Source organism: Macrobrachium nipponense, chromosome 5 (assembly GCF_015104395.2).
Source record: "Macrobrachium nipponense isolate FS-2020 chromosome 5, ASM1510439v2, whole genome shotgun sequence".
NCBI classification, from domain to species: Eukaryota; Metazoa; Arthropoda; class Malacostraca; order Decapoda; family Palaemonidae; genus Macrobrachium; species Macrobrachium nipponense.
The window spans coordinates 110,625,375-110,644,852 of record NC_061107.1 but is presented as its reverse complement, the minus strand read 5'-3'; the positions used below and the strand labels follow the sequence as shown (position 1 = coordinate 110,644,852).

At 40.8% G+C, this 19,478-nt stretch overlaps 1 protein-coding gene across 1 annotated transcript; it reads left to right on the top strand.

Moving 5' to 3' along the window:
* Positions 1-7,371: 7,371 nt before the first annotated feature.
* Positions 7,372-11,968, top strand: LOC135215590 (zinc finger protein 271-like). Its single transcript, XM_064250456.1, has one exon. The coding sequence runs from the start codon at positions 7,391-7,393 to the stop codon at positions 8,657-8,659; it is 1,269 nt and encodes a 422-aa protein (XP_064106526.1). The 5' UTR covers positions 7,372-7,390; the 3' UTR covers positions 8,660-11,968.
* The last annotated feature ends 7,510 nt before the right edge of the window (positions 11,969-19,478 follow it).

Sequence of the window (19,478 nt, the reverse complement as noted above, 5' to 3'; positions counted from 1 at the left end):
GGCAAGGGCGGTGAGAATCACCTGACCTACCTGTAGCGTTGTGCCCGCGAAATTCGAATTTCTGTCGGGGGGGGAACGGGAACTCGAGTGTATATCTAAGTATATATCTGCCAGGTATGAACAAAAGCTTTATTTGTATCATGACAATAATCATTTTCTCCAATCAAATGACTCTCAACACCACATGAAGAACTCCCCACACAGGGAGAGAAACCATATATACTTGCTCTGGTAATTGAGTAACAATTTGTAAGTGAAAATTTTGTTTGGACGTAAAATGGGAATCGTTTTTTCTTATGAGCTTAGATGAAGTGCAGCAAAGTTTAAAAATGATTATCTTTGCTTTATGGAAAGAAATTTATTTTTTTTTTTATTGATAAGAGTTATTGGTTAATAACCCTACTGGTTCTTTAGAGGCCAACACTGAATCACTAACTATTTCAATGGGGTTGTTTCTGACGTTTTCAAAGTTTTTTTAGGCAATAATTTGTTCAGTTGAGAACCCATTTGCAGTTTATTGTCAGTGCTATCAATCTTAATTTGCTTGTTGGAAGGGACCCCCTGAGAAAGAGGGTTGATAGTTTTCTAGCTTACTTTTTCTGATCGCCTAAAAGACAATTTTTTTTTTTTTTATTGACATTCTAGCGAATTTATTTTTGCTGACAGAACCCTGGCGTTTTGGTCCTCATTTGTAAAGCTGAGTAATTGTACGGCTATTTCTTTATAGATTTTATGTGAAGTAGTTTTTGGTAAAAAGTGATGTAATTTAACTTGCATTTGTCCGTAAAAAGTAGATATATTTTCTTTCCAGTGAACTTACAGGTTTTTATGCAATATGGTGTCCTGGTAGTGTTTGCTCATAAAAGCATTAGGAAATTAATTAGGGTAGTATTATTGGTTACCGTCAATTACCTGAAGTAAAAACCAATCGGTCCTTTTACAATTAAGCTCCGAACAAGGGGTTCGGTAGTTTGAGTAGTTTTTTTTGTTTTCTTTTACCCTCTTGTCAAAAAACACTAAATAAAAATCTAAAACTGGAAATGTTATTTATATGCTTTTAAAACTTTTTTTTCCCATTCGAAGTTAAAAAATGATTAAAATTAACATATTTTTTTGTATTTTTGTAAATACTAATATTTTTGTTTAAAAAAAATAGCCAGTTTCACTAGTTCTCTGAGTGTTCACGCGCCGATATGGTCAACTTTGTGAATTAATCTTATGGGTGAAGACTGACTTACATTATTGTAAAGTGTAGGTCATGTTTTAATGATATTTTAGTTATTATTTTGCGATAAAACAATCTGCAAATATGTAGTAGGCAACTGCAGGGATCTGACCCTCAAGCCCACCTCTCTTCGTTGCTGGCCCTGGCATCGGCAAAGAGAGTAGGAGAACTTCATGGTCTTTTCCCTACCGATGTCAAGCATTACCAGGGGATGGGGATCTGTTGACGCTTCGATTTCGTCCCGAACTTCATAGCTAAAGACTCGAATCCTTCGGTCCCTGATGGATGCCCGGTTCGAATCTTTATCGACAATCCCTTCCCTGTTTGGAACGTTCACCGGGACACCGATGACATAGAGATGCTGTCTATGTCCTGTAGGGCCACTACGGCAAATATCTGAAGAGAACCTCGGCACCTCAGGCCCGAAGTGTCCGACCCACCGGGGTGACCAAGAAAGAAGTATCCAAGAAACACTTTCTTTCTGGCTGTGTGAGGTGATCAGGAGGGCGTTACGAAGCTGCTGTAGCGAAGGACAAATCCCAATACCCTTCTACCTTCGGAATTATTTGGCCCACAGGTCCTTGGACACTTTTTCCTTGGGACCCGTGGTTGGCTGCTCAACCACGTTGTGTAGCATACCCCAGCAACCCCTATGGGGACAGAACCAGCATTGTGCATCCTTGGTGTGACTGCAATGAAATGGATGAGTGGAATGAGAGTGTGACTGGCTTCTCCTCCCCATCTTTTTCTACCCCTCATTACCTGTGGGCATAGGGACGCGGCTCGTCCCACTGCGCTGGATCAGGAATACAATGCGGTGAGGTTAGTCCGACCAACCGAGCCCCATCCTATCCCTTTCATTAGGGATAGGAGGCAAATCTCCACCACTTCCCCCAAAACAAGGAGGGGGGAAGTGGAAGAAGCCAACAAGAGACAAACCCATGACTTCATATTGCCTCTTGCAATAGGAACAAGTTCTTGCTTACTAGTTTTTAAGAGGTAAGAAGGGATTAAATATACAAAAAAAAATAAAGAAAAAAACAGTAGAAATAAAAGAAAAAAGTAGAAAGTAAAAAGCCATCAATAAAAAACAAAAAAGAAAAGAACAATTATTAAAACTAGGGATAACCGAAAAGTACGGCTTGCCTCCCTCTTATTACTTGGGTCACCAAGTTCTGAAACCCTTATCCTGCGGTACATTACCCCGATCATTGGTCAAGGAGGCTAGGATCCCTTCCCTTCTGCTCGTTACGACCAGTGGGAGGAATCCAAGGATTGGGCGAACAACCAGTCCTGTTTCTTAAGACTCAGAGTTCCATTACAGCCAAGAAGTGATTGTCTCCTCGCTTAGGTAAAGGACCGATATTTTAGTATTCGTATCGGAAAAACAAATAACAATTTGGTTGAAAATTGTATTTTTGTTCCTAACTATGCAAACCTGAGGGTCCTTTACACATAGTCCCACCTCGTTCCAACCCCTCACTCGCCCTGTCTGTGTTTCCTGGGGCCTAAAGGAAAGTGGATCTTCACCCCCTTCCAGGTCGCGCGGTGCGCGCACTGTTCGGACAAGCAGTTGAACTACCGGAACTCCCTTGTTCGAAAAGCTTACGATACCGGGCGGAAGTTTGACATTCCTTTATTGTAAAGGACCTCAAGGTTTTGTAGTTAGGAAAAATACTAATTTTCGACAAATTATTATTTTCATCCGTCAATCCTCAGTTTATTGGTATTCATGATCATTTATTTCAAAGAGAAACATGAATCAACTAAACAGGAGTCAGGCTAGTATATACGATGGGTATCTCAAATCACCAGGCAGTCCCCCAGGTTACGACGGGTTTCAGCTTCCGTTCCGAGAATAAGGCACTCTTCAATTGTATATTCCATCAGAAATTATTTCCAGGGATGCGACGCCTACAAACCAATGATCTTGGCAAGATGAAATATGATTACGAAAAAATGCAAAAATAAAAATCAAATCAATTTTGAAGGTTTTTTTGTTTTTTTGAATGATAAATGCAATACGAATTGGGGAAAAGTTTACATAGTTTTCAATGGCACCCAAAGCATTAAAAAGTAAGGTTTTTTTCTAGGTATTTTTTATGATGTTTCGGCTTACAAGCGCTTTTTCGGGCTTACGACGCAGTCTCAAAGAACGGAACCCCCGTCGGTAACCTGGGGATTGGCCTGTACTTTAAGAATACAGAGCCTAGCGTACAGTATTACTCCTATCAATTACATATATAAGGTTATAGTAATTTATTCAAATAATAACTCCTTTCTGGAGGTTGAAAAATCAGTGCATTCTGAATGTAATCAGACCCTAAAAAAAAAAGAAAAAAACAAAATTGGACACGAAAACAATGGTATAACTTCCCCCCCTAGCGGATTGTGGGCGGCTGCTTAGCTCATATGTTACAAACAAAATAAAAACGGAAAAAAAATGTGCATCTATTACATGAATCCTTTAAAAAATTATAACGGTTTTTTTATTGTGGAACCCAACCCTTTAATTAATTCTCCAGCATTTCGTTCGGACTCAAGCATTCCGTGGATTTCTCTTTGGCAACATTTCATCCCATTGAATTTGCAGGAAAATTCACGTATTCACCGTTATTTTCTATGAGAAAATATAAAATTTTTTTTTTTTTTTTTTTTTTTTTGTTTTTTTTTTTTTTTTTTTTTTTTTATCATAAAATGCCTTTTCTTTCGTGATTAAAATAAACTATTTTAAAAAACCAGGTCTAAAAAAATGGTTTTTTCTGGGCTCAGCTCGTGTCGCTGCACGAAATTATCCTTTGAATTCTTTATTTGTATTTCTAGGGTAAATGTCACTAAAGCACATACCAGAGGAATAAATAAATAAAGAAAAAAGGTCAGTATAAACTGACTCGGCTCACCTCTCCCAGAGAGTGTCGGTATGAAAACACTATTGGCGAAGTGAAGACCACTACCAACGGAGCCAAAATTGCCAATAGAATTCTCCCACCTACAAAACCCCCCAAGAGGAGAGCCGACCCACAGAGTGGGCAGGCACCTACTACTACTTACCCCATCCCATGCTCCGACTGCTGCGACCTCTGGTGGCCATCCTTTTCAGTTAGCGCTACACGAATACATCACGTGCAATTTTTCTTCTCGTGTTTTGTTTTTTTTTGCCTGCCCTTTTCCCTTTGGATTTTATTACCATGGAGCGTGCCAGCCATCCGCAGCAGCTAAAGTTAAGTACTCAATGTTGTATTGCTAATTGGGTTTTTTCCGCCCTGAGCACGTATTTGCCGTTTTTTAGGTATAAAGATTACGGTCTCTAGGTCGGAAAGCATGGCAGCATGGGTTCTGAGCCTCGTGGTGGGTTCCGTTTGGGTCGGGTCCCCAATACCCCAGAACTTCCCCTGGCTTTTTGTAACGCTCTATTTTTTCTTATCCAGCTTTGTTTAGGGGTTAAGGTCCTACCACGGTTTTGTTGTCATGCATGCATGTCTTTTGTACCTTATGTAGGCTTTCCTTCCAATCCATACCCTAGCCACGGCTCTTAGTATCGGCCTCGGCTAGCCGTTTGAAGTGGTAAGACTTGCCACTTCGGGTTATGTCGTACACTCAGTCCTGGATTTTTTTCTCCTACCTATTTTGTTTTCTTCGTTTCATTTTGTTATTCATATTGTATATTTATGTGATTGTGTTAGGCTTAGTTCGGCGTCTGGCTCGCTTAGCCTAGGTCATGGCCCATTGGGCCTTTACGTTACCGCTTTTCAGCTCGGTTGCTTCCCGATAGCATCTCTCTGATCAGTTGGTTATGTTCTAGGCTTAGTTGTTGTTCTTATCGCCCCGTGGTCACTATGTGATCACGAGGCAGCCAGACGCCTGTCCAGTCACCTTGCCCCCCTCCCGCTCTTCCATAGGGTCGGGGGGGGTGGCTAGGCCTGCCCATGCTCGCTCCGCATACCCGAGCCTGCTCCCTCTCTCCCCCCAGGCGGAGGGGGTAGAGGGACGGGACAGACCCCAGACTGGACTCGACCTCTCCGGCTTCTCGGTCCGGTTCGGATGGAAGGCGAGGGGGGGGGGCTGGTCTTTCCCCCCCTCCATTACTACTCCGTCGCTCCGTTACTAGCCCGAGTCTGTATGCCCCTTGCTCTTTCCCACCTTACTAGGGCTCCTTTACCACCGGAGACCTGGCATCCAGCGGAAAGGTGCTAGTCTAGCCCCACGGGGTGGACCGGAACATACAGTCGGTCCCTTCTAACCTCTCCGTTTCACTGAGTTATACACTCCGCCACGCACTGGACTTAGTCCGGTACGTTCGAGCTTTAGGTTTAAGATCTATTATGTTAAAACTATTAAGTTTATCTAAGTACCTTAAACCATTCCCCCTCCCTTCATGTTTCACCGGATACCTCCGGGGTTTATAGCCTATTCAGGCGATTAAGGGAGGGGCTATCCCGCCCCAAATTTTTTTCCGAGCTCCGGCATGCAACGGAGTTCTGTCCTTTAGCCTGTAAGTGATATTCTTTAAGATACTCATGTGTCTTTCCACTTACAGACCACCAACTGTGAGCATCCGGGATGCGCCGCCACACTTCAGGACCCATGTGGACACGAAGTTTGCCGTTTAGTGGTTTTTCTTGAGTTTTAACTAACAAAATAGGCTGTTTCAGCGTATCTGTAGGGGTTCCAACTAATTCGAGGATTCTAACTATTCGTGGGGGTCTGAGGAAAACATTAATATACCTGTGTACTAATGTAAACCCAATACACTTCCTGTGTATTCATAATAATGACTTTCTCTATCTTGCAGATAATTCGCAAAGCACCAACTGCAGACTTGGTGAGTGAGAAGTCCTGGGAAATTTAAGTTACAGTACATAATTATCAAAAAGGAACTCTATTCCTTGGTCTTGTTGGGAACTTGTGAGGACCGTCGTTCATTTTATTTTGCTGTGAGTATTCAAAAGATTATTAGTACGTTTATGAGTAATGTCGTTCATGTATGGTTTCAAGTTTAACTCTTGAGGTTATGAACTTTCTAACTGTTTAGGCATAGCTCTCTTGTCATCAGAATGAAAAAACAAAATCATTTGTTCCTATGAGGGTATGAACCTTCGTCTGATATACGAGACACAGGCAGTCCCCAAGTTATGACAGAGACCCTTTCCTAATGTTTATCGTAGGTGAAAATCCGGCATAACTCAGAGCCAGTTGTTGAATTGTCAACAACTTTGTCCTGACTAAATTTGTTGCTTATGATGTTTTATTTCTTTTGAGATATTTTGTGTCCAGATGATCATTGCTGTGGTAAAAATAAACCTGTTTCATATTAGTGGTCTCTATAGCTTTTGTTTGCTTTCGTGGTTCCTTGCTGACGTGTCTCGCATTACAGCTGTAGACTCGCCAGATTATGGTACGTTGCTTGTTTCTTTGTATATGTTACTTATGTTGTCCCTTTGTATGTTATATGTTTTGTGTATATTCTTGGTTATACTGTCTTTCATAAGGAGTGTGATTTATGTACCTTCTTAGTTAACACAAGTGTTTATTTATGTTTATGTCTGTGTTCGACAACGTGTTTGTTTTATTTGCAGTGTACTACTGTAGTGGAATTGTTTACTGAATAAAACCTTGGTTCTGGTTACATTGCATTGTGATTTTTGTTTTCCCTAAGGATGCTTACTTTAAGAGTTGTTATGAATGGTGCTGTTCAGAACTTGTTGATCTCAGATTGTTTGTTTTATTTCAGATTCTTCGAAACATAGGAAACTTCCTTCGGATCCTCACTAGGACTGAGTATTGTTCATAGAACATCCTGGAAATGGAAGCTGAAGAATCATCATCATTGCTGCTACTCAAAGATGAGAAGGAGGATCTGGAGGAGGGTCCAATTGAAAACACAGATGACAACTCTTCGTTTGCAGACTCATTCTTAGAAGTCAAGGCAGAACCTGAATTTTTTTACTATGGTGATTTTGATGTGAACTGTTCAACCCAATCTACTATTAAGTGTGAAAAGGACAGCTCTCCAAGCTGTGATGATGAGAGTGGAAAGGAAAAGATCTGTATTGGAGAAGAAAATAGACATTTGGGTAGAAGCAACACAGCAAGGAAGCGATTCACTTGTACTGAATGCCAAAGGACATGCATTGGCTTGTGCTGAAATCCCACATAAGAACTCATATGGGAGAGAAACCATATACTTGCTCTGTATGTCAAAGATGTTTTTGTGGTTCAAGTGGTTTCATATATCACATGAGAACTCATACGGGAGAGAAACCATATACTTGCTCTTTATGTCAAAAAAGTTTTTCTGGTTCAAGTACTCTCAAAATTCACATGAGAACTCATACGGGAGAGAAACCATATACTTGCTCTGTATGTCAAAAAAGTTTTTCTGAATTAATTACTCTCAAATGTCACATGAGAACTCATACGGGGGAGAAACCATATACTTGCTCTGTATGTCAAAAAAGTTTTTCTGCTACAAGTAATCTCACAAAACACATGAGAACTCATACGAGAGAGAAACCATATAATTGCTCTGTATGTCAAAAAAGTTTTTCTTACCCAAGTGCTCTCACAAAACACATGAGAACTCATACGGGAGAGAAACCATATAATTGCTCTGTATGTCAAAAAAGTTTTTCTGGTTCTAGTACTCTCAAACGTCACATAGGAACCCATACTGGAGAGAAACCATATACTACTTGCTCTGTATGTCAAAGAAGTTTTTCTGATTCAAGGAATCTCAAATGTCACATGAGAACTCATACAGGAGAGAAACCATATACTTGCCCTGTATGTCAAAGAAATTTTACTCAATTATCTTGTTTAAAAAATCACATGAAAACTCATACTGTAAAGAAACCATATACTTGCTCTGTATGTCAAAAACATTTTTCTGTTTCAAGTACTCTCACAAAACACATGAGAACTCATACGGGAGAGAAACCGTTTACTTGCTCTACATGTCAAAGTAGTTTTTCTCAACCAAGTAATCTCAAAAGACACATGAAAACTCATACAGGAGAGAAACCGTATACTTGCTCTGTATGTCAAAGAAGTTTTTCTGATTCAAGTGCTCTCAAATATCACATGAGAACTCATACTGGAGAGAAACCGTATACTTGCTCTGTATGTCAAAAAAGTTTTTCTAATTCAAGTAATCTCAAATGTCACATGAGAACTCATACAGGAGAGAAACCATATACTTGCTCTATATGTCCAAGAAGTTTTTCTGTTTCAAGTCATCTCATATATCACATGAAAACTCATACAGGAGAGAAACCATATACTTGCTCTGTATGTCAAGAAAGTTTTTCTGTTTCAAGTACTCTCACAAAACATATGAGAACTCATACGGGAGAGAAACCATATACTTGCTCTGTATGTCAAAAAAGTTTTTCTGACTCAAGTCATCTCAAAAGACACATGAAAACTCATACCTGAGAGAAACCACATACCTGCTCTGTATGTCAAAAAAGTTTTTTGTACATTTAACTTCCCTGTCAGATATATACTTAGCTATAGACTCCGTCGTTCCCGACAGAAATTCGAATTTCACGGCACACGCTACAGGTAGGTCAGGTGATCTACCGCCCTGCCGCTGGGTGGCAGGAATAGGAACCATTCCCTTCTTCAAATCAGATTTTCTCTGTCGCCGGTGCCTACAACATCGTTGTTGGTACCTCCTGACTTGATTTTTGTATTTTCATCGCCGTTGATCTTCTGGACTGTCTTTTTGATGACGTATTTTGGATCTGTGGTTTGGCATACGCTTTTGTGGACTGTTTTTTGGATTTTGTTTCGGATTGTGCTCAAAATGTCTGACTCTAGCTGCGAAGTTAGAAGATGTGTGAATGAGGGTTGTTTGGGGAGACTACTGAAAGTGTCGCTAGATCCTCACAATGTATGCAAGAGGTGTAGGGGGTATGAATGCTCTAGAAATAACACTTGTAATGAATGCGTGAATATGAATGAGGAAGAATGGAAGACTCTAGATTCCTACTTAAGGAAACTAGAGATAGGTAGGGTTAGAAAAGCTGCCTCTAGAAGTCTGAGTAGATCTTGCTCTAACAAGCCAGTTAGTATAACTAACCTCCAATTAATTGCTTCCTCACATGCAGTATCACCCTCTCCCATAGCAGATAATGCAAATTCTGCTACGGAGATTGCAAATCTGAAGACCGCATTAAGAAGGATGGAGCTTAAAATGCAAGCTCTTCAAGGTAAGACTGTGGAAAGTGACGTAAGTGTCCCCAGTGTAGTGGAGGGTGCGTCTGATCGGCTCTGTCTCGCTCCCAGGCCTAGACCTCTTCCAAGCTCCCAGGCCCAGAGGAGAAGGAATGTCGACAGCCGTACGGAGGTTATGGAGAATCCCCACCAATCAGGCGTCCCCTCGGCAGAATCTGTAGCATCCCAGACTGCCAAGGATCGCCATTGGAAAGGCATCGTAAAAGAGTACTTTTCGTCATCCGATTCGTCTCCCCGCAGGAGGAGTTGGAAAGCGCCTACGCTGGACTCGAGCCCGGGGAACGTTTCCCAGAGGATTCTCCCTGCGAGAGGAAAAGAGCCAAGAGGACATGGAATTCTGCTCTAAGATCACGATCTCCTACGCCTTCCAGGGCGCATTCTCCTATTCCTGATAAGGAAAAGGAACAAACAGCGACAGATATCCTACTTAAAATGCAGGAGCAGATATCTTCATTAGTAGGAGTATTAAGAAAAGACCCTCCCAGGAGAAAAGACTTTTCTTCCTGTTAAGAGATCTCGTCCGGTGGGCGTTCCAGACTCCAGGCTCCTCTCCTATACTCCTCGTCCAAGAACAGAGACAATAACGGAAGAACGGACGGAAACTCATAGACTTGGGACGTCAGATACGGACAGTGACAACGAGTGTCTGAGTCGGACAGATCCAGCCAGGCGCCGAGTGGACGACGTGGATAGGAAAAAGTGTCCTACACGGACGGCGCCAACCAGACACCAGACCCGGACAGGCAGAATTATAGTGTGCAGACAGCTACGACCAGACGCCAAGCGCCAGATACGGACAACCTGGACAAGGCAGACAGCCAGGACAGGAAAAAACGTCGTACGCAGACCCTGTCAAAAGGAAGACCCTGCTTCAGCTAGTAGAACAAAAGTTGGAGAAGGAGGCCATAGAATTAGTACAGGACCCACACTCTCGGGGCTTTTACAATCGACTGTTCCTCGTACCAAAAGCCTCGGAGGGTGGAGACCGGTCCTGGATGTGAGCACATTGAACAGATTCGTGGAGAAACAGAAGTTCTCCTTGGAAACTTCCAACTCGGTTCTTGCTGCTCTACGTCCAGGAGATTGGATGGTCTCCTTGGATCTACAAGACGCATATTTTCACGCCCTCTGATCCGCCATCGAGGAAATATCTACGTTTCATGATGCAGGGAAGGTTTTTTCAATTCAGGGCTCTGTGCTTTGGCCTGTCTACGGCTCCTCAAGTGTTCACGAGCCTGATGAGGAACGTAGCACGATGGCTTCATCTGGAGGGGGTGAACATATCCCTTTATTTGGACGACTGGCTAATAAGGGCCAAAACAAAACAACAGTGTTTGGAGGACTTGGAAACGACTTTGGATCTTGTTCAATCTCTTGGACTGCTCGTGAACCTCGAGAAGTCTCAGATGATCCCCAGCCAGAATATTGTCTATCTGGGGATTCAGATGGATTCTCGGGGTTTTCGAGCGTTTCCGTCGCAAGACAGAATTGCTCGAGGCTTGGAAAAAGTCTCAACCTTCTTAGGGAAAGAACGAAGCCCAGCGAGGGAATGGTTAAGTCTTCTGGGCACCCTTTCGTCGCTGGAGCAGTTGTTTCCCTAGGGAGGCTCATTCTGAGACCTCTGCAGTTTTACCTGCAAAGGATGTGGAACCGAAAGAAAGGGGATCTTTCGGATTCATTTCCCATCCAACAAGAGATCAAGTCACACCTGAAGTGTTGGTTAACCCCTCTTCGAAAGAACGAAGGAATATCCCTCTCGATTCGGAACCCTCTCCATGTGTTTGTTTTCCGACACTCGGGAAACGGGATGGGGAGCAACACTAGGAAAGAAGGAAGTGTCAGGCACCTGGACAAAAGAACAGGTGTCCTGGCATATAAACGTGAAGGAACTTATGGCTGTTCATCTAGCCTTGAAGAACTTCGAGTCGGAGGTCAGAGGCGTGGTAGTCCAGGTAAACTCGGACAATACCACGGCTTTGGCTTACATCCGAAAACAGGGGGGAACTCACTCGTTCACACTATACTACAAGATAGCAAGAGACCTCTTGATATGGGCAGAGGAACGGGGCATTGTGCTACTGACGAGGTTTATTCAAGGAACCAAGAATCTAAGAGCAGACAGACTCAGCAGGAAGAACCAGGTCCTTCCAACAGAGTGGACCCTCCACTCAGAAGTCTCCCGAAAGCTCTGGTCCCTCTGGGGGAAGCCTCAGATAGACCTGTTCGCCACGTTCCTCTCCAGAAGGATGGAAAACTTTTGCTCCATAGTGTAAGATCCCAGAGCAATAGCAATAGATGCCCTTCTCATGGACTGGTCGGGCATAGATGCCTACGCTTTTCCCCCATTCAAGATCCTGGGGGAAGTGCTAAGGAAGTTCCGTTCCTCGAAGGGAACAAGACTAACACTCATCGCTCCCTTTTGGCCCGCTCGAGATTGGTTCACAGAGGTACTGGAATGGACGGTGGACTTCCCCATATCTCTTCCCGAAAGGACAGATCTGCTCAAAAAACAACCCCACTTCGGAGAGGTGGTTTCACGGAAAACCTCCCCAACCCTCTCTCTCCCTGACTGCCTTTCGACTATCGAAAGACTTGTCAGAGCGAGATGCTTTCTCGAAAAGCTGCGAGTGCAATCGCCAGAGCCCGCAGATCTCTACTCTGGGAGTTTATCAATCGAAGGGTAAGTCTTTCCGTAGATGGTGTAGGTCGAAGAAGCTGTCCTCATCCAATACCTCTGTGACCGATATTGCTGATTTTCTTCTTTTCCTACGAGAAGAATCATGCGTAGCCGTTTCGACCATTAAAGGATACAGGAGCATGCTCTCGGCTGTATTCAGAAACAGGGGCCTGAGCATAGAGGATAACAAGGATCTACATGATCTGATACGATCCTTTGAAACTACAAAGACTAAGTCCTCTCTCACCAAGTTGGAATCTTGATGTGGTCCTCCAGTTCCTCTCTTCAGATAAGTTCGAACCTCCAATAAAGCATCTTTTAGAGACCTCTCGAGAAGTGCATTTTTCTCTTGGCCCTCCGCGACTGCCAAGAGGGTCAGTGAAATACATGCATTGGACTCTCGGGTAGGTTTTAAAGGAGATTCTGCGGTTGTTTCTTTCCAACCTCTGTTTCTGGCTAAAAATGAGAACCCTTCTAAACCTTGGCCCAGAAGTTTTGAGGTCAAAGGACTCTCTCCTCTTGTAGGTAGAGAGCCAGAAAGGTCTCGTCCAGTCAGAGCACTGAAGTTCTATCTTAAAAGGAAGAGTCAACTTCAGGGTTGCAATCAGTCTATGGTGTGGTGGGCGGTAAGGGACCCGAAGAGACCAATGTTGAAGAACGCATTAGCGTTCTTCGTTAGAAATGTAATAACGGAGGCTCACATGAAATGCCAAGAGAAAGCCTTGAAGCTGCTTAGGGTTAGAGCACATGAAGTACGTGCAGGTGCGACTTCCCTAGCCTTTAATAGGAATATGTCAATGAAAGACATCTTAGCAGCAACATATTGGAGATGCAACTCGTATTTGCCTCCCCCCCCCACTACTTTCTTTAAAAGACGTCAGAGTGACTTATGAAAAGTGCTTTTCTCTTGGACCTTATGTATCAGCGGATACCGTGCTGGGATAGGGAGCTGGTACTGATCCTTAAATAATTAATGTTTTTTAATCTAAAATTTAAGGTTTTTTAATCTAAAAAAAAAAAAAAAAAAAAAAAAAAAAGTTTGATTTTGAGTTTTTATGGTTGTTTGAAAGGATATTGGGGGATAACTCCTTTCAATTTTGGTACTAACCCCAGTTTTAGGATCTGGGGGATAACTCCTTTCAATCTTGGTACTAACCCCAGTTTTAGGATCAGGTGATTGGGATCGGTGTTATGCTCCTTGATGATGCCATTTGGCAAGGTGTTTTGTCATGTAAGTGGATAAGACCCCATTGACAAAGATCCTCAGGTTCTGTCGAGTGAGTGGATAAGACCCCGTTGACAGACCATCAAGAACTCTTAGCATGAGGTCACTACCTCGCTGAGGCTCTTGAGGTGATGTAAGCTCCTGGGCAGTAGCCATGAAGTCTTTCGCCGACACAGGTAGGAACCAAGGTTTTCTTATATAATTGTTACTTACAACGTATGTTGTTTTCCTGTCTATTCAGTAATTAGCTGTCTCTTACCCTCCGCCAAAGGTGCCAATCAGCTAAGTATATATCTGACAGGGAAGTTGCTAAGTATATATCTGACAGGGAAGTTAAATGTACAAAAATTATATTGTCATGATACAATAAAGTTTTGTACATACTTACCTGGCAGATATATACATTTAAATGGCCTACCCAGCCTCCCTTCAGGAGACAGGTGGAAGAGAAAATCTGATTTGAAGAAGAGAATGGTTCCTATTCCTGCCACCTCGGCAGGGCGGTAGATCACCTGACCACCTACCTGTAGTGTGCCGCGAAATTCGAATTTCTGTCGGGAACGACGGAGTCTATAGCTAAGTATATATCTGCCAGGTAAGAATGTACAAAACTTTATTGTATCATGACAATATCATTTTCTCAATCAAATTATCTCAAAACACACATGAGAACTCATACGGGAGAAAACCATATAGTACTTGCTCTGTATGAGTAACATTTGTAAGTGAAATTTCGTTTGACGTAAATGGGAAACTTATGAGAAATTTATTTTTTATTTAGATTATTGGTTAATAACACTGGTTTCTTAGAGGCAACACTGAATCACTTTACTATTTCAATGGTGTTCTGACGATTTCAAATGTTTTTAGGCAATGATTGTTCAGTTGAGACCAATTCATTTGTCAGTGCTATCAATCAATGTGTTGAAGGAACACTGAGAAAGAGGGAGAGTTCTAGCTTACTTTTTCTGATCGCAAAGCCTTTTTTTTTTTTTTATTGACATCTACGAATTTATTTTTGCTGACAGAACCCCTGGTTTTGGTCTCATTGTAAAGCTGAGTAACGCTCATTCTTTATACGTTTTTATGATGAATGTAGTTTTGTAAAAGTGATGTAATTTAACTTGCATTTGTCCAAATAAAAAGTAAGATAGATTTTCTTTCCAGTGACTTACATTTTATGCAATATGTGTCTGGTAGTTTGCTCATAAACATTAGGAAAATTAGGTAGTATTATTGTTCCGATACGAATACAAACCATCGGTCCTTTACAATAAGCTTCGAACAAGGGGTTGGGTAGTTGAGAAGTTTTTTTGTTTCTTTTACCCTCTTGTCAAAAACACTAAATAAAAATCTAACTGAATGTTTAAACAATATGAACTAAAAACGTTAAGGGTCAGTCTACCCTTGTTAAATAAAGAAATAAAATATTGGCTAGCACTTTCAAGATTACGATAAACAACTTATAACAATAACATTCCTCCAGAGTTCTAACCACTATAACGATGAAGTGATATTGCAAAAACTCCACTGTGTGATATCCAGTGTTGGCAACGCGCGGAGAAACGACCAATATTGCGGAGAAGATTCGACGGGGAGTCACTGAATACAGAGCCGAGGTCCGCATATTTATGCTTTTAAAAAATTTTATTTTTTTCCATAAATAAAAAACAAATTATTGCAATTACATATTTTTTGAAAATACTAGTATTTTTTTAAAATTAACCATTTCAACTAGTCTTGTGTTTTTCGCGCGCGATATCAGTTAAAAACCGATTTTGACAACAGCAGATGACGTAACCCAAACGTGATGTCGTATATGGTCAACTTGTGAATTAATCTTAGGGTGGAAGACTTGACTTACATTATTGTAAAGTATAGTCATGTTTAATGAGTTTTTAGTTATCATTTTGAGAAAACATCTGCAAATATGTATTAGGCAACTGCATTAGTTGAAGTGATTCAACTGATTATAACCGAATAAGTATGTTCTAAAAGGTGTGTTTATACTCGTGGATTTTTTATATATTAGTGTAGCTTATTGATAAAAAGGACCTTATTATGAAACTCATAACCATGAATAGGGCATTCGTTTGGCCTATAGGATTGCCATATGTATACCATAAATCATGCATAATATGCTTTGTCCATTCTCTTGAAATATCTCATTTCAAAAATATCCGGATGATAAAAGGTGGCATATACCTATATGTTTCATATCGTTTTTGTCAAGTTTACAATGCTTAAGACTGATTTTAAGCCTAGAATTTGATTTATAGAATTTTGTGGCCATTTGCCACGCGCCTAGACTCATGTTATATAGTATAACTAGTTTTTCTTACCCACTGCGGTGTTTGTGTATGGTAACACTGCGTCCGGGGCTTTAGATAAGTCACATTCAACAATAACTATATCCTATTTCGAATATTAACGGTGTAATTAGCATACGGTAAATTATTAAAACTTTTCAGTTGCAAATGAACACCCAAATATCCTTTCTTTTTTTCCTTAAAATTTACACACAGCGTAACTATTTAAAGCCCGGTAAGCAGTGTTACCATGTGATAACACCACAGGCCGCTGGACAGAAAAAAAAAAAAAAAAAGTATCATAATTATTGCTTCAGCAAACTTTTTAATATACAGCATATTACCTAGTGACAAATCTTAATAAAGAAAACAGAATAAACTACTTATGAATATCGAAGGATTTATGGAGTTTGCAACTTAACGGGAACGCAAAGAATGTAAGAAACGCATTGCAGTGGTAGTCATAAAATATATATATATATATATGAATGTAATAATCTGCTTCAAGACTGAACACTGTCCAGAATCTCGTTAAATTCCTAATTTATACTATTATTAGTTACGCAATGCTTCTAAAGATATGAAGAACAAATGATCTACTGGTAAAGATATGGTTATAATGAAGCAACTGATCTACTGGTAAAGATATGGTTATAATAAAACCAGGGACTATTTCGTCAAGTGTAGCAAAATAAAATTACATGGCGATACCGAACGTAGAGGAAAATTAGCAGCGACCATTAATATCATATGGTTTTTAGGTTGTCTGGAACCATTGATTATTCAGCAACGGGACCAACTTGCTTCCTTATCAGGTTCGAATTGAATTGAATATAGGATTTAGGCATTAAGCCAAGCACTGGGGCATCAAAGGCCATTCAGCGCTATATAACAAAAATTCATTCAATCATAATATCTGTATACTCACACCATTTAGTACCATTTTAACCTTTAATATCAATCGCAACACTTTCATACAATAAATCTAGATGTGAAATAAATAAGGATTAAAAGGGTAAAATAAATAAATAAATTAATAAAATCAATTATAGCTCGTAATATAACCCAATACTTTGTATAAATTTTCTCAAGTTCAGGGTATTACAGTTTTTCCCCCCAGTATATCTCTCAAGGTTTGTCCTGGAGTAAATGTGTCCTCCTCTGAAGATTAAAAACAGGACAATCAACTAAAATATGCTTAACATCCATTGTCACTTGACAGGTATTACAGTGAGGGGCCTGTCTCCCTTCCCCACTCTTCATTAAATAATTGTGCGTTGCATGTGTATGGCCAATACGCAGCCTAGTTAAAATAATGGTATCCCTCCTACTTGTAGCATTACAAGATGACCATTTATCCACCAATGGGTGGATGTGTTTCATTTTGTATTGGTGGTCAGTTCAGACCATCGAGCCTGCCACTTATTTTTACAGTAAAGATGAATCTCACTTTTAAGATCTTTGTAAGGAATACTAAATGGGGGATGGATTACTTAGCCCTGAAGCTTCCTTTGCTGCCTTATCTACTTGTTCATTTCCATCCACCCCAACATGGGCAGGGACCCAACAGAAGTGAACACTGATACTCTTCCTAGATTGCAGAAGTACTAACCAGTCCTGCACCTCTTGTACTAGATGATGGCCTGGCATAATTTGTTTTAATGAGAGTAAAACACTATTGGAATCCGTATTAAATTGTATAAAAACTATTTTGGTGGCCATTTTTAAAAATATGTTGGACTGCGAGAATTATTGCGTACAGCTCAGCAGTAAATATTGAACAAGAGGATGGGAGTTTCCTTCTAATAACAGTATCCCCCACCACAGCTGCACTTCCAACTCCTGCAGCCGATTTGGAGCCATCTGTAAAAACATGTTTCCCATGATGTTGAGCAGCATGATTTAAAAACTCACTTTTCATTACCCTACTAGGTAAGGTATTTTTCCCTCCTGCCGTAAAATATACATTTACAACAGGTGGATTACACCAAGGGGGAGACTTGGGATATCCCACCTCTGCTATCTGTGCTGTTAACAAGCCTACTTCTCTAGCATCATTTTTCAGCTGTACTTCCAAAGGCTTGGGCACTCTGGATCTGTTAGGAGCCCGATTCTAAAGGCGCCCTAACATATTTATAGTTAGGATTGTTTCTCACCGCAAGGGACCTAGCTAAATACCTCAAACTCAACTCTCTCTGCGAATGGAAAGGGGAGGTATGCCAGAATCCACATAGAGACTGTCAATGGAGATGTTCTGTAAGCACCTGTGCAGATGCGAAGCCCAGCATTGTGAACAATATCAAGTTTTCCAGTAAAGTCTTTGCAGCTGACCCATATATTTGGCATGCATAGTCTAACTTGCTCAGACACAAAGATGTATAAATTCTAAGCAAAGTTGTTCTATCAGCACCCCAATCAAAATGCGATACAACTTTCAGAATGTTCAGTGACTTCTTAACCCTGATAGATGAGGTCATTTATATGGGGACCAAATGTCATTTTCTTGTCGAAAATGACTCCAAAGAAACTTGATATTATCCTCATAAGGCAAAATACAATCATTTAAGAAAAGGGTGGGGATCTCTTCCCTTTTACGAGTACGAGTAAAGCGAATGGCTTTGGTCTTCTGAGGTGAAAACATGAATCCACGAGAATTTGCCCATGCGGATGCAGCATTTATTGCAATTTGAAGATTTTGGCATGCTTGTAGTGCAGATGATCCACTACAGTAAATTGCAAAGTCATCGACAAATAGTGATCCTTGTATGCCAGGAGGTATGTGACTCATGAGACTATTAATAGCAACAGCAAATAAGGTCACACTCAATACGCTGCCTTGGGGGACACCTTCTTCTTGCATGTAGGATGAAGATAGTTCTGACCCTACTCTCACTTTAATTGAGCGGTTTGATAAAAATTCTTCAATAAAAGAGAACATATGTCCTCCTATACCCCACGAGGCCAATTGCTTTAAAATACCACCCCTCCAGGTCGTGTCATATGCTTTTTTCGAGGTCAAAAAAAGACACCCACCACCATGGTGGTTTTAGTTAGAAAAAGGCATTTGAAATTTCCCTTGATAACATCAGCAAAGGGTCTAGAGTACTTCGGTTCTTCCTAAAACCAAACTGCCTGTTAGATAAAAGATTTTGATTCTAGATACCACACAAGTCTGTTGTTGATCATTCTCTCAAATAATTTGCATATGCACTGGTCAAGGATATGGGCCTATAACTAGATGGCAGTTCTGGGTCTTTACCAGACTTGTGGCCTGGAAATTACAATTGATGTATGCCAGGAATCAGAGATGTATGGGAAGCCCCATAGTCCATTAAAGGTTTCTAATAAAAATTCCTTGGTATCCACTGGAAGATGTGATATCATTTCATACCGGATGCCATCCTCACCTGGGGCAGTTAAAGAAGAGCTAGAGATAGCATTTTGCATCTCCTCCATACTAAAAAGGCAGGTTAAAGCTTCAGTATTTGAAGAAGCAGGCAGGAGGAACAACAGATGTTGATGCTCTAATTTGTTGAAATGCTGGGGAATAGTTGTCAGCACTTGATACATGGGCAAAGTGCTTTGCAAGAACCTCTGCTACATCTTTGGGGTCAGATATATATCTATTATTTTCCCTTAATATTGGTAGAGGCTTAGGGACGAATTTGCCTTGAAGTTTTCTAATCTTGTCCCATATTTCCTTTGAAGGAGTTTTGGTATTAATATTAGATATATATTTCTTCCAAGATGCTCTCTTTGCTTTTTTTTTTTAAAAGTTCTTTTTGTTTGGCACAGGCTCTGACG